Source organism: Anolis sagrei, chromosome 2, assembly GCF_037176765.1.
Source record: "Anolis sagrei isolate rAnoSag1 chromosome 2, rAnoSag1.mat, whole genome shotgun sequence".
Classification (NCBI taxonomy): Eukaryota; Metazoa; Chordata; class Lepidosauria; order Squamata; family Dactyloidae; genus Anolis; species Anolis sagrei.
Window position 1 is genome coordinate 78,366,758 of NC_090022.1, and position 15,040 is coordinate 78,381,797.

The following is a 15,040-nucleotide window of genomic DNA, read 5'->3' on the forward strand; positions in this document are numbered from 1 at the left end:
CGACCCTCCAGAAATGACTGGAGCCACCGCAAAGCGGTGCCCCCAAGGCCCATCTCTGCAAGGCGTCCCAGAAGAATACCGTGGTCGATGGTATCGAAGGCCGCTGAGAGGTCCAGAAGCACCAACAGGGACACACTCCCCCTGTCTAGCTCCCGGCGCAGATCATCCACTAAGGCGACCAAGACCGTCTCGGTACCATGTCCCGGTCTGAAGCCAGACTGTGCCGGATCCAGATAATCCGTGTCTCTCAAGAATACCTGGAGTTGTGAGGCCACCACGCTTTCCATGACTTTGCCCAAGAAGGGAAGATTGGAAACAGGCCGAAAGTTGTCAAATTTAGTGGGGTCCAGTGATGGTTTCTTCAACAGCGGCTTTATAATAGCCTGTTTTAGGCTCGCTGGAATCGTGCCTTCCCGAAGGGAGGCATTAACCACCACCGTTACCCACTCAGCCAATCCCCCTCTGGCCTCTTTCAGAAGCCAGGATGGGCAGGGGTCTAGGATGGACGTGGTAGGCCTCATTCCTCCAAGTATCTTGTCCACATCCTCGGGTTTCACAAACTGAAAAGAATCCATCAAAATAGGACAAGCAGGTGCTTGTGTCACATCCACAGAGACTGCATTTAATGAGGCGTCCAGCCCAGAACGGATCAAAGCGACTTTGTCTGCAAAGAACCGAGCAAATGCTTCACAGCGCGTGTCCGAGTTGTCAGGGCTCCCACCTGAGGTAGGGGGAGTTAGAAGACCTCTGACAATCCGAAACAACTCCGCCGGACAAATTTGGGCAAATTTGTTCTAGATCCATCATTGGTGGAGTTCAGTGTGTCCTCTGGCTGCAGGGTAAACTACAACTCTCACTATGGTGAGTCAGTCCCCTCAAAGCCCTCCAGTAGGCTGAGTTAGTCATGGAAGTTCTATGTGCCAAGTTTGGTCCAGGTCCATCATCGGTGGAGGTCATAGTTTCTCTGGTTGTGGGTGAACTACTACTCCCAGAAAGGAAGGTCAGTTCTCCTCAAACAACTCCAGTAATCAAATTTCGGCATATCAGGCATGTGTGCCAAGTTTGGTCCAAATCTATCGATGTTTGGGTTCACTGTGCTCTCTGGATGTAGGTGAATTACAACTCCCTCAAATCAAGGTGAATTTTCCCCAAAGACCTCCAGTATTTTTTGTTGGTCATGGGGCCTCTGTGTGCCAAGTTTGGTCCAGGCCCATTGTTGATGGAGTTCAGAGTGCTCTTAGATTGCAGGTGAACTATATATTCCAGTACCTACAAATCCTATAAATCATGGTGAATTCTCCCCAAACCTCTCTAGTATGTTCAGTTGCTGATCAATTCCTTTGTTTGCTAGTGTCATAGAAAAGAATAGGAAAGGGTTAAGGGAGAGGCAGTGCGTGGGGTCATGCAAATTCTACACAAATGGAGAAAGCAAGAAACACTGCAATGCCTGTGGTGTAGGAAACACTTGCAATCTAGGAGGAAATTGTCCCCGTATGAAAGCCTATACTTGGGTGGTGGGCAGTGTTGTTTGTGGAGGACACCGGCAGGGCTCTTGTACATGTTCATGGTGCTCACTATAACCTACAATGTCATTGGAGGGAGGGCCTTTGGGGTCTCCTGCATAGTAGGAGATATAGCTGTTTATGGAGGCAGGAGCCTTTATGTGAAAGTGGACATTCCCGCCACATACATATTTTTACTTTTTTTTTATTATGTGTATAGATAGATTTATAGATCGATAGATACATATATAGATGTGTATAGATTTATTGGTACTGTTCCATTATCAAGGCGGAGACCACGAGGGGGTACTAAAGAGAGAAGGATAGTTCATTTTCCTTATAATGTACAAGTTACTTCCGTGTATGGGTGGACACACAAACTATTAGTTCTTCAAATTTGCAAATATAATTTCTCAATGTAATTCCTGCAGAGCTGGGGCTCCATCAAACTGAGCCATGGCTGTTACAGTGGCATTAGGTTACATTAATTCAGCAGCAGTGGGTTGTTTAAAGTTTTTCGGGCTGTATAGCCATGTTCCAGAAGCATTCTCTCCTGACGTTTCGCCCACATCTATGGTAGGTATCCTCAAAGGTTATGAGGTCTGTTGGAAACTAGGCAAGTCAGGTTTAGCTATCTGTGGAATGTCCAGGGCAGGAGAAAGAACTCTTGTCTGTTGGAGGCAGGTGTGAATATTGCAACTGGCCATCTTGATTAGCATTGAATGGCCTTGTAGCTTCAAGGCTTGGCTGCTTCCTATGAATCTACATGCTTTCTCTATATGTGTGGGATTTGCATGGCCCCGCCCACTGCCTCTCCCTTAACCCTTTCCTATTATTTTCTATGGCGTACAGAGGAATTGGTCAGGCCTGGGCAAGCTTGGGCCTTACAGGTGTTTTGGACTCCAAATCCCACAATTCCTAACAGCCTCAAGCTCTTTCCTTTTCTTCTCCATTTCCGCCTAAGCGGCTGAGGGGGAAAGGAAGGGGCCTGGGGCTGTTAGGAATTGTGGGAGTTGGAGTCCAAAACACCAAAGTTTGCTCAGGCCTAGAGTAGATGCCGCGAACCCACGAACACCTTCCTCCCTCCCTCTTTCTTTCTGAGGCCCCGCCCCCTCACACCAGAATCGTTCGAAGAGCCTTTCTGGCCCCGCCCTCCCGCTCCAAACGTCGCAGGAGGGAATATCGCGAGAGGACGAGAGTATATCTTTGCGGTGCGCCCCCTGGCGGCGGAGATTTTCAGTCGGCGTTGTGGACGTCTGAGGCGCCGGGCACTCCGGCTTTGGTTTCCCCTCTTTTTCCGCTATGGCGGCTCCGGACGTTGCTAGCTGGCTTCGAGTCGCGGCCGGCCTTCTTCGCCTCCTGCCTCCTTCCGACTCGCGGCCGGAGCGGGCCTGTTAGTAGTGGGGGAGCCCCGTCCGAGGGCTGCAGGCGGCCCAAGGCAGGTAGAGGGCGGGCCGCGCGGGCCTTGTTTGGGCGGGCCGGGGGAGAGGCCCCGCTCCACTCTTCCGGGCGCTTCCTTGAGGGGAGGGAGAGCAGCCTCAAAGAGGAGGGGAGGCCAGCCACGCCGTTTACCCAGCTCTGGCCTTCAGCTCCCAGGTGCCCTCACCCTTCGTCAAGGCATGTTGCTGAGGCTTCTGGGAGCTGAAGTCCAAAACACCCGCGGCCCTGTGTTTTGGAAGTGGAGTGGAGGGCCCTATAGGGAAGACCTGAATTGATGTAGCGCTAGTATTCAGTTGTAACTGCCATGGCAACCCTCCATAGCATTCTGGGTTTTGCCATCTCAGGCTCTAGTGCAGAGCTTTGACGTTGATGTGTCACTTTTCCAGGCATGTATCATTCTGTGACACAGTTTTTAAGACACTTTAACTACAGTACTTTGAATTCTAGCTAGTCCCACTTGTGCTATATGGTCACCACGTTACATTTCAAATGAACACTGCCCCCAGCCATTTTTTGTGTAATTGTATTTTAAATTGCTTTTAGGGTATTTGTTGTAATGTGTACTTATGTTTTAGTTAACTATGTCTTATTGGTTTTTTAATTTTTCATCACAGTGCTTAATTCTTTGCCGTAAGCTCATTGTTATCACTGTTGCTTTATCGTGTATTGTTTGATATCTTTGCATTATGTATTGTTTTGATATCTGAGGTATTGAATGCTTCCCTTTTTCTGTGTGTAAACCACCCTGAGTCCCTTCGGAGAGAGAGGGCGGTCTAAAAATAAAGTTGTTTATTATTATTATTTATCGTTACTACTGTTATTTATTACTAGCAAACCAGAGGTTAAACCAATACCTGCAACAACCTAGAGATTCTCTCCATGAAAGCCTTGGTCATATAATTTATTGTTGATTTTACATAGATTCAGAGGTTTTTGCCATGTTCACGTGACATGCTGTTTGGAAAGCTCAACTCGGGTGCCTCAATTTTTTGTTGTGTGCCTTCATGCTTTTTCTGATCTGTGAAAATCTAAATGTGATCCTTTCCACGGGGTTTTTTTTGGCAAGATTTGTTCAGAAGGGCTTTACCATTGCCTTCTTCTGAGGCTGAGAGAGTGTGATTTCCCTTAAGTCACCCAGTGGGTTTCATGGCTGAGCAGGGCTTCAAACCCTGGTCTCCAGAGTTTTAGTCTAATGCTCAAACCGCTGCACCGCCCCTTTAAATATTTCTATCATATTTCAAAAATATAGAGGCATTCTTGTTGCTGGCTCCGAATGCTCCCCCTTAAACTGCAGGTTCCAGGAGTCCATGATGTGATAGTGAAAGAGAAGTAATAGCACTATAGCAGCGTAGTCAGCCTGATGGAGCCCTGTTTTTCTTCAAAGGGATGGAGAAAGGATTTTAATAGAAAATGCCATTTATGATGAAATGAATGCGAAAGTGCACCTTCTCAAGAGAGCCAGTTCAGGGTAGTGGTTTGAACATTGGATGCATTCACATACTCGGGCTTCAAGAAAGGCAATGGCAAGTCCCTTCTGAACAGATCTGTTCAGGAAAACCACAGTATAGCTTTACCTTAAAGATTGCCATGAATTTTAAACAAACAGCTCAGCGAGGCTCAGTTCCCTCTTTAAACGCAGTAATACTAAGACGTAAAGCTGATGGGATGCAGTGGGACTTGCTTCCCTTTAAGTCCCAGGCTTTAAGAAGTTACAACTTGGATTTTACAGAATCCCAACGCCCCCATTGCAAAGGGGCCATGCTTGCTATTGGAGGAGGTTCTGGAAAATATAGTCCAGATAAGTAATTTCTCCAAGCTCTGGGAAACGCATGCAGAAATCTCTATGTTAATCTGCACTGAATGGATGTGAATTGTGGTTAAATCTTCTGGCTTAATACAGCTTGTTTCCTAACCTGCTGGTTTGGTGATTGCTCGATTTGGAGTACCTAATGATAATTTGGGGAAAACTTTACAATTAGGTACTTGGCTTTGCTACCCATATTGAGGAAGAAAAACCTCACTTGCTTTGTGGCTCTGACCACATTTTGCTGTTTTCCAGAGCTGATGTGGAGAAATCGTTTTTTTGGTGTTGTTTTGCCCACTTCTGCTTTAAAGGATTCTAGACTGCTCAACTGGCCCTCCCCTTTTAAATTTGTTTGTCATACCAGTGTTATAGTTCTTCTGAAGCTTCATTTACCATACCTTTTAGCTATTTAGATTGAATGTAAATTGGGCATGATGCTTGTACTGATGGTATTATTTGGCTGTGTTCCTTCTGTAGTGGGGCCATTCACAGTATCTTTGAGGTGATTTGTGTTCTTATGACAGAAGCTTGCAACTGGGCGACAGTAGTTGTCTGGCTGAGAATGCCAAAGGCTCTGCCCTAAACTACATTTCCCATAATTCTGCAGGAGGAAACTGGGTGATGGGGAAACAGGAACCTGCACTTTAGAGCTCTAATGTGATAACGCCTGTAGTTCAATACATATTTCTCCAAGCTAATAAGTCTGGTGTCCAGTTGGAGCATTTGAAGCATTCTTTATTAGTAGATGTTTTGAAGCAGTTATAGAGATACACAGACTACAAGGCAGTATTGAATACAGTGTTTGTTCAATTTTGTAATTTTAGTTTAGTAAATATTTTCTTTCTTCTGAATTTTTGCCAGTCTGTCTGCATGGAAACTCATGGGAATGGTTTGCTAGTGCCAGCCTCAGCAACAGAATGGTCCTTTTTTGACATCTGTTTTTCATCATAACTTGTGGTAAGCTCTTTTTTATTTTTTATTCTGATGATCATTATTTTATTAGGATGGTGTTTAAGATTAATTTGTGATTCTGTTTAATTGCTATTTTGTATCAGTCTTGAAGATGAATGTTAGCTATCTTTTATTCTTTTAAAATGCAGGGATTTCTTAGGTTAGCTGTGGTTGTAGATGAGGCTCCTTTATCCTAGTGAAAACCTTTACAGATCCGAATACTCTTTCATTTTATTAGGTAACAACAGTCCTATTCTGGATTTCCGTATAACGAAAGACCTGGAATTGCAGTCATGGCTTCACGACGAACAGACGTTCCTGGTAAAACTCATTTTCTCAGTAAATTCTAAATCCTTAACAAAGTGGTAATTATGATAGTAGGTATCACTAGCCTCACAGTTCTTATCTTCCAAGACATTATGCCGAACTACAGGCAATTGCACCTATAAGTCTGCTTAGTGGGGCTAAGTAATCATTTGTGTGTATAATATATCTCTGTTTCTGAACTAGCTTTTTGTTGTTACAGTGATCACTTTTCTTCCCTGAATTAGATAAGTGTGTGCCTACTAGAAAAAGATGACTAATCCTACTAAAATGCAGTAATAGTCTTCTGAGTTCTTTAAAGTTGATGGTAATTCCTCCAAGGAATTTTTCAGGTCACCTACAGGATGATATATTTAAGTACTTTTATGTTAAAGCGTGTTCTCATTTTATGAGTTTAACTTGTGTAGAGTGTCTTTATTGAACAACCTGTAGCTTTACCTGTGTATGAAAGAAAAAAAAGGTATTTACTGCCATCAATTCAGAAAAAGTACTATTAAATGGAGGTATAGCTTCTCATATAACTTCAATAGTAGAATTCTATTCCTGAATAGTTATCACACAATATCCTAAAGGCATCACACTCTGTCTGATCTTGGAAGCTAAGGTTTAGTCCTGGCTATTACTTGGATGGGACACTGCCAACAAATATGACATGCTGTGGGCCATATCTGAGAGGGATGGTAAAACCATCTCTGCATATTCCTCGCTTAAGAAAACGCTTTTACATTCAGGGAGGTCGCCATAAATTGACAGACGACGTTTTTCCAGTCTTGCTTTTCTGTAGTTTATTATAATTTTGATGTAAGAGTGTCCATCTTTTTAAAGAAATTTGATTTACAGTGTGATTCTCTATGGAGAAAATACAATAAAAAGCAGTGGGATGTCTGTATAATGTGGTGAGGTAGAATACTGTTTTAGCAGTTCTAAATTAGATGGTGCAGTTGAACTAAAACACAGTCATGCCGTAGTGCTGTTTCTAGGAGTTTTGACCTAGAGATTTTCTGGCTCTGTTGATTTCAACCTTTGGTTGTTGAAATGATATAACTGGATCAAGCATCTTGCTGGGGTCATAGTGTGACATAGCATAGATTCCCTGTACTTGTTTAGAATTGATCACATCACAGATGTTCTCAAGATTTTGTATAATAAATGGTCTTGTCTTGTAAATGAAAGAGAGGCTGGTGCGGTCACTCTAACATACTGTGGGAAAACTCATTCTCAAAGTGCAGCCCGCTGTGAAATTTCCATCTCTGTCCTTAGCTATTGAGCATGGCTCTGGAAGCCTCCTAGGAAAGATGTCCCAGCCAATTGGAATGAGCCGCCGGGCATTCAGTTATGATGATGCCCTGGAGGATACAGCACCAATGACTCCTCCTCCTTCAAATATGTCCTCCAATATCCTATGGAAAGAACCAGTCATTCCAGACCGCAAATATGAGGAGCTTTCCAAGGTATGAAGTCTCTAGAATGAATGCAGAGGTGGTATAAGATTTCTTGTGGATTCCAGTTGTATTGCTCTATAGCAATTTACATGAATTGAATTATAAAGTCAGTGTGTTGGATGGCACATACATTAGTGTTGTGGATACAGTTTTCAACCTGTGATAATGATAGTGGCATCTGCTTTTCAGACTTGATGAAGTGAATGAAAATGCTACAACAAAAGTTAGTATGATTCCTTGATAGTTAGTATGATACCTTTGAAGGAAAACATGTACAACTCATATTTAATGAATGGCTTCCTGAAAGGTTGAAAAATAGATTTGCTTTTGTTTTAAAACAATGTGTTTTAAACTATGTTTTGGAAACGTTAGCTAAAATGTAAAAAAAAGCACACAGACCAATTTTTTAAAAACTCTATAATCCCATTTTGGCCATTCTGTAAAGCATATGTTAAGGTTAATGTTTTCATATAATAATCTGAATATAGTAAAATTTTATACCCATGAGAACAAATACGACGTTTTCAATTCAGAAGTATGTTATAATCAGCATAGACAATTCAAATTTGAATGTTTTGTAAATATATACTTAGATGAGTGGCTGTGGATTGTGAAATAACTGACACTGGACATTGTTATTTAGTCTTTAGTCTTCAGAATGAGCAAGTAGTCTGAAAGCTATAGTTGTCATCTTAGGCAGATGAATTATTTCCAGTGAAAGAGAAAATGTTTCACCTGTCCATACATCAGATGTTCTTCGTTGTGTCTTGTTTCTAGTTTGTAAAGATGTGGCCTCTAGACGTAATTCCTCTGGGATTCAGGAGAAGCTTGTAAGATTCTCCTGATGTGATTCTGTCTCTTTCTCCTCAAATTGTGCCTGGATTCACAGGTTGAGGAAGAGGAAATTAGCATGCATGCATCTGCCATAGTCCCATCATCTTCTACTGAGATTGTGAGCAAGGTTCCAGTAGTGAAGGCCAAAGCCACCCACATCATCATGAATTCTCTCATTACAAGTAAGAGCTCTTGTATTAATTTTGTAGGCTATTTAATGAAAGGATAGACTTTTGCCTAAAAGACTTTCCCATTATTAATCAGGCTACCTCTGCTCTTCTCTGATTACGTGATATAGCTGTATCAATTCAGAAGGGTCTAAAAATAGACTGGATATTCTAAAGAGGTGGGCAACTTCTGGCTCTCAAGATTTTGTTAGGATGTGCTTTCCTTTATCCTTAGACAACACAGTCTAAGGATTGCAGTTCAGCAGCATCTGGAAGGCACAAATTGCCTACTTCTGTCATAATTGAAAGGGATAATCCCCTTAGATTTAAAGCAGAACATTGAGAACAGATTTGAATAGGCTTTATCTTCAGAGTCATATAATTTTTGTGCCTAGCATGCAAACTGGTGGAAGAAAAATTATTAGTCCATTCCTCTTAAGTGCAGTAGCACTTTTTGTGGCAGCGTTGATTGAATGTTTACTGCCAGTCATTACTTTTTAGTACTTTTTAATAGCTATGAAATACTATTGTTAACTGTTATTTAGTCTTCTGTCAAAACTTTAAGAGAAAACTAAAAATGTTAGTTATCTAATTTACCAAGAGAGACTTCTACATAGTTGGTAGTACATTAGGTTGAAAAATTGAACGAGGGGAAACAGCGTTACTTTCATATAATTGAAGCATTTTCCCCACAGTACTGGACCTGCCACGACTACGCAAACGATTTCTCAAAACAGTATTACTAAAACTTGTTGCTAATAGTCCTAGTGAGCATACGGTATAAATATGTGTCTGTAGCTCTGTGAGAGAGCACCAACTTTGCATGCCCAATGTCCAATACCTTATATAACTTTGGAAAATATTTATTTGAAATTTTAGCTGTCAATTGCCAATTGATCTTCTAGATGGATTACTGGCATAAGAGCTGGTATAACATATTACCTTAAGTTGATAGCTAATATTGTGACATTCCTCTAAAAAACATACCAAATACAGGGCAGTATATCTTGCCTGTATAGCCTTAGATGATAATATTTTTGGTCTTTCTAGTTTTTCCTCCCTCTTGTTACCTTCTTTCTTGGCCAGTATTTTGATTCCACACATGCACACTTGGAATGAGTTATTAGACCATGGCAGAAGTCCCCCTCCCCACAAAGTTAGCATAGTGGGGCTGCTATGGCTGTTGGTGTTGCACTGCAATTCCCATAATCCCTCACCATTGGTTAGGCTGGCCTAGGCTGATGGGAGTTGGAATGCAACCACATATGGAGGGTCCTTGTTTCTCTTTCTTGGTTGAAAACATGAGACTCTGGAACCTAGAAATACAGTATTTTGTCTTGCAGGAGGAACTTATGGCTAGGTACATATTCCTCAATTAACCTGCTTTGCTTATCTTTCTTAATCAAATCCTGTTTGCTTCCATCAGCTAGAATGTCAACTCCAGAAAATTTAGGTTTAGTTGTTTGGGCTATTTGAAGTACAAGCTGAGCATCTCTCCTTCAGAATTCTGACTTCCAAAATACCCCAAAATCCAAAATTGTCTATAGGGAGGCTGAGATAGGGACACCTTTGCTTGCTGATGATTCAATGTACACAAATTTTGTTTCATGCACAAAATTATTAAAAACAGTGTGTATAAAGTTGCTTTCAGGCTGTGTGATTATAGTTGATATGAAACAGAAATAAAGCTTGTTGTTAGGGTTTGTGTCCAATCTCTAATACATCTCATTATGTATATGCAGATATTCCAGACTGAAAAAATCCAAAAGACTTCTGGTCCCAAGCATTTCAGATAAGGAATGCTCAATCTGTATTTAGCACACGTTTTAACTCCCACCTACCTCTTCCCACCCCATACTTAAACATTTCTAGTAACTATAAGTACTATATGACACGCCCTCATAGAACTCTATGGCAGGCAGCAGTGTTTTGTGGCTTGTGTGAATGTGTCATATTGTCCGTTCTAGAACAAACTCAGGAGAGCATTCAGCGCTTTGAGCAGCAGGCAGGGCTGAGAGATGCCGGATACACTCCTCACAAGGGCCTCACTGCAGAGGAGACAAAATACCATCGTGTGGCTGAGTCGTTCCATGTAAGGTGCCTGAGTCCCACAGGACTTCTAATTAGTCAATTACTTTCGTTCATAGAGCTAGTTAGTCATGACAGTATATGGAGGGATGGGATATTTGCTGGTGGGTGTCTTTAACATATTATGATTGGTTTGGAATTTTTCTGCTGTTTCAGAATATTGTGTAGAATATATTAAAGATAACATGTACATGCAATTAATTCAATTCTCAATTCAGGCCCTGAGCATTTGTAATGGAGCTAACTGTATGTCAGGGATGAGGAGACTCTTCTCCCTCCCATTGTAATCCAGCCTTCAGAGTCCCATGGTGGCGTCACTCTTTGAAGTGAAAAAGCTTTTGTCTGACAGTAGTCTTTGCAATTACGAAGCCAAGCAGAGTGAAGGAGAATACCACCACAAGATCTGAACAGTAATGGGAGAGAATGTAGTTCTGCCCAGCCTCTTTCACCTTCCCATTTGGGAACCTTGGAAAAATAAGAGTGGGATTTCACTTGGCCCTGCTCAGCTTCCCACTTGGAAATATGATCCGTGAATTGATTGAAAGTAGAGCCAGATTACTTTCAGGTCCCCTGTCTGTTCAGTGGGAGGGCAAGGGGTGTGGGAGGGGACATTTATTGTGGCGCTGCACAAAGGATGTTGAAGGGGCATTGGGAAGGGGTCAGATGATTTTCAGGTAGAGCAGTGGTTCTCATCCTGTGGGTCCCCAGATATTTTGGCTTTCAACTCCCAGAAATCCTAACAGCTGGTAATCGGGCTGGGATTTCTGGGAGTTGTAGGCCAAAACATCTGGGGTTGAGAACCACTGAAGTAAAGGTTTGGAGCAGAGTCTCATCTTGATATAATCTACCCAGAGCCTGGGGAGGGAAGCCAAACTTTGAGACCCAAATGGTTTCCGACTCAAGGTACATTCTATAGTCAAAGGCTTTCATGGCCGGAATCACTGGGTTGTTGTAGGTTTTTTTGGGGCTATATGGCCATGGCCTAGAGGCATTCTCTCCTGACGTTTCGCCTGCATCTATGGCAAGCATCCTCAGAGGTAGTGAGGTCTGTTGGAACTAGGAAAAAGGGGGTTATATATCTGTGGAATGGCCATGGTAGAACAAAGGACTCTTTTGTCTCGACAAAACGTTTGCTCCAGGCACTGTCAGGCCATTATATGCTAATCAAGGTGGTCAGTTGAAACATTCACACCTAGCTCCAGCAGATAAGAGTCCTTTGTTCTACCATGGCCATTCCACAGATATATAAACCCCTTTTTCCTAGTTCCAACAGACCTCACTACCTTTGAGGATGCTTGCCATAGATGCAGGCGAAACGTCAGGAGAGAATGCCTCTAGACCATGGCCATATAGCCCAAAAAACCTATAACTACTCAAGGTACATTTTTATTTCCAGTGCATCAACAACCCACTTTCCTGAGATAAAGTGTGCTTTTTCCTGTTTCTGGGAACCAGCTCTTGTGCTCATATCTAGCCATTGAACATCGGGTTAAGCTATAAATGGGTAGCCATTTTGAAGTTGGCAGGTTTTGGAATGGAACTGCTTCTCTCTGTGTTATGCTCCTTGTAAAATCTTGACAGACACTAAATGTTTTTATTACTAATACCTTACTAATGAAGTAAGCTGTTGATGGACTATGGATTGTTCACTGGTGAAGTTTGGGAAGCTTCCATTTGTATGTGTTTGCTCTTAACAGAATCTAAAAATGCAAAGTGGAGACATGGCAAAAGAAGATAAACAGACCTCTTCTGCTCAATCCACTCCAAGCAGCACTCCGCAGTCCTCTCCCAAGCGCACCTACAGGTATATTTCAGCTTCCTTTGGATATGGTAAATGTGTATCCATTATAAACATGTACAGTTCATTTTGTTCTGTTTTTAATAATATACATTGTTTCATTTTTGTGTTAAATGGCTTACACAAGGTATCTTGGAGTTTATCTTCTATCAAGCGACTTGAATGCATGTGTTATTATGTTGAAGATTGAACTGTCTGATGCTGCTAAAATCTGCTTTGTGTAGTTTGTGTTCTTAGTTGTTCTTTCTTTCTTTCAGGGGCTGGTTTAGTCACGGAACCTCCAATTCCATCACTGCCCCTGATCTTGCCTCAATGGACTCCAGCGGTGGAGATGGCGATAAAATACCATCGGAAAAATGGAGCCTCTTTGGACCAAGGACTCTTCAGAGATCCACTACTAGCACAGGTATATTGTGATTTTAAGGACGGGGATGACTGAAATCTGTGCTCAGATAGCAGCAAAGAAGCTGAGATCTAGAATTCAACTTGGCTTGGAAGACTAAAGCCATTAAGATAAAGGTTATGAATAGCATTCAAAATAGAGAAAAATAAATGTGCAAGAACTGAACTGAAGCTGCAAGAGCATATGTGTCAAATGGGTTTCTGCAGTTTGCAACTTTCCACAATTTGTGTTATAGGATTTGCTACATTCAAAACCCAGCCAGAAAATCAAGTGTTGGTTATCGCAGAATAATATGTGTCTATGTTTTTCAGTGCAATTATTTTACATTATCACTATTATGAGAACTAACTGTTCTGGGCACCCAAGTAATAGTAAAAGAACTTGGTAAAATGTCACTTGTTTAAGAATATTGTCCTGTGGGCAGCTGTAAATGTGCAGGCATGCATAGTCGTAGCCTAATACTCTCTTGTTCTTTCCTGCTTTGTACATTTTGCTTTCCTTAGGGGGCTTTACTATCCAGGCCTATAAAGGTGCCCAGAAGCCAACTCCAATGGAACTTATGCGTGCCCAGGCCACTCGGGCAGCAGAAGATTCTGCAACGTTTAAGCCCCCCAAGATGGACATTCCTGCTATGGAAGAAAAGAGGCGGTCCCCACGTTCTCATAACCTCAAGCCTCGGGACATGAATGTGCTCACTCCAACTGGGTTCTAGGAACACCTCTGCTTATAGGGTCTGGTCATGATCTTGGGACCAAATACTCCATCTGCTTTTTCCCATTCCTTTCTACAGTTGACAGCGGATGGCCTCTTTTAGTTCAGCATTACATATGTGATGAAACATCTTGAGGAGTTTTATGGCTTTATTGGGTCTTTTTTCATTCCAAGCATTTCTTCTGTGCAGCACAAATCATAGCCATCTTGCCAGTGTATTTCTGACACATACATAGCCTTGTTTTATAATGGGAAAACCACCATCACGTTCAAGTTTTGTTTTTTGTAGCTTGACTGTCTGATCTGCTGTGACTGGCTCTTGTGTGGACATCTGCTTTATTTATGCCAGGTTATTGTGGGGTTGTGTGTGACTTTAGCCTCTTAAATATTCCTTATTTCAACCTTTAAGGGATTTTGGCATTCTCGGGTCAAATGTTTTTTTGAAGGCTTGTTCCTAGGAGGTTTTGGAAATCTGCTTTGGCTGTTCCAGTTACAAGAGATCTATGCCTTAATGTTGGGGCATGCCCTTTCAAAGGCCTATAGTATGACATGCATGACATGGTTTGTGAAGTTTGTTCCTGACATTGAATGGCTCAGTATATCATTGGCAAAGTCCTTCAGTCCCAGGGTGTAACAAGTCTCTAATAAAAAAGGGAATCATGCCTATTACATGTGGATTCAAGGGCTTTGGAAAATTCTAGTGACACTTTGAAAAGAAAGGATGTGAAATGGAAGTATAATTAATGAGAAAGAGACAATGGGCATCTAAGCTTATTCTGGAAATAAAGGTTTCCAAGGTAAATTGCTTAGAACATGGGAAGAATCTAGCTGAGCTGCTTACATTAGTTGTGAACATTAGTAACAAGTGATATAGTTGTCTCTTTTGACATGTTTATGTCAGGCAAGGGAAGACATTGTGTATCTAGTCCAAGGCAAGCGGAGCATATACAACCCTTCTTTTCTTGAGCTAAAACTCCAGCATTCCTCCTCATTGGCTGTCCTTGCAAGGGCATCTGGGAGGTGCAGTGAAACACTTAGAGGGCTGTACTTTGCCCACTCCTGGTTTCAACTCTTAAGCCACAGGCTGGCGTTACTTTATTATGTAGCAGCCTTGGGATATCTGTTATATAGACGTTCCTTTGTGTAATGGCATGTTTATGAAGGACCTTCTCACTAAGCTTTTTTATGCCCTAGAGTGACCTGTGTCTTTTCTATAAACTGTGAGGTTGTGATATCACTCAACAACTTACTAATGTCTGATCCATCCTTATAACCACATCTTGGATATGTGTTCCTTTGATAGCATTCTGGCTCTTGCCAACTTCGTTTAGTTATTGTCATTACCACTTCTATGCAGTAAACAGTGATTCAGCATTTGATTAATGTTTAATTTATTTTGTGATGTTTTGTGCTCATGTCTCTATTCCTGACTATTCCATGGAATTAAAAACACCCCTTCTGAATGCATATCTTGAGGTCATTATTACAACAGTATCATAATGCAAAATCTTTACTACATGCTAATAAGCCAATACTTTCATGCCCACTTAACTAAAATGTGCATTGCTGAATTCCA

The 15,040-nt window shown here is 41.8% G+C and overlaps 1 protein-coding gene across 2 annotated transcripts; it reads left to right on the forward strand.

The window, feature by feature from the left end:
* The first annotated feature begins 2,716 nt into the window (after positions 1-2,716).
* On the forward strand, positions 2,717-14,931 carry KIAA1191 (KIAA1191 ortholog). Of its 2 annotated transcripts, none has more exons than XM_060765587.2 (9): positions 2,717-2,944; positions 5,608-5,703; positions 5,936-6,018; positions 7,282-7,472; positions 8,353-8,479; positions 10,432-10,556; positions 12,250-12,356; positions 12,608-12,756; positions 13,257-14,931. In XM_060765587.2, the coding sequence occupies exons 3-9, from the start codon at positions 5,991-5,993 to the stop codon at positions 13,463-13,465; spliced, it is 936 nt and encodes a 311-aa protein (XP_060621570.1). In that variant the 5' UTR covers positions 2,717-2,944; positions 5,608-5,703; positions 5,936-5,990; the 3' UTR covers positions 13,466-14,931. The 2 variants fall into 2 exon arrangements, with proteins under 2 accessions (XP_060621570.1, XP_067319754.1); XM_067463653.1 differs by having other exon boundaries at positions 2,717-2,940.
* Positions 14,932-15,040: the final 109 nt, after the last annotated feature.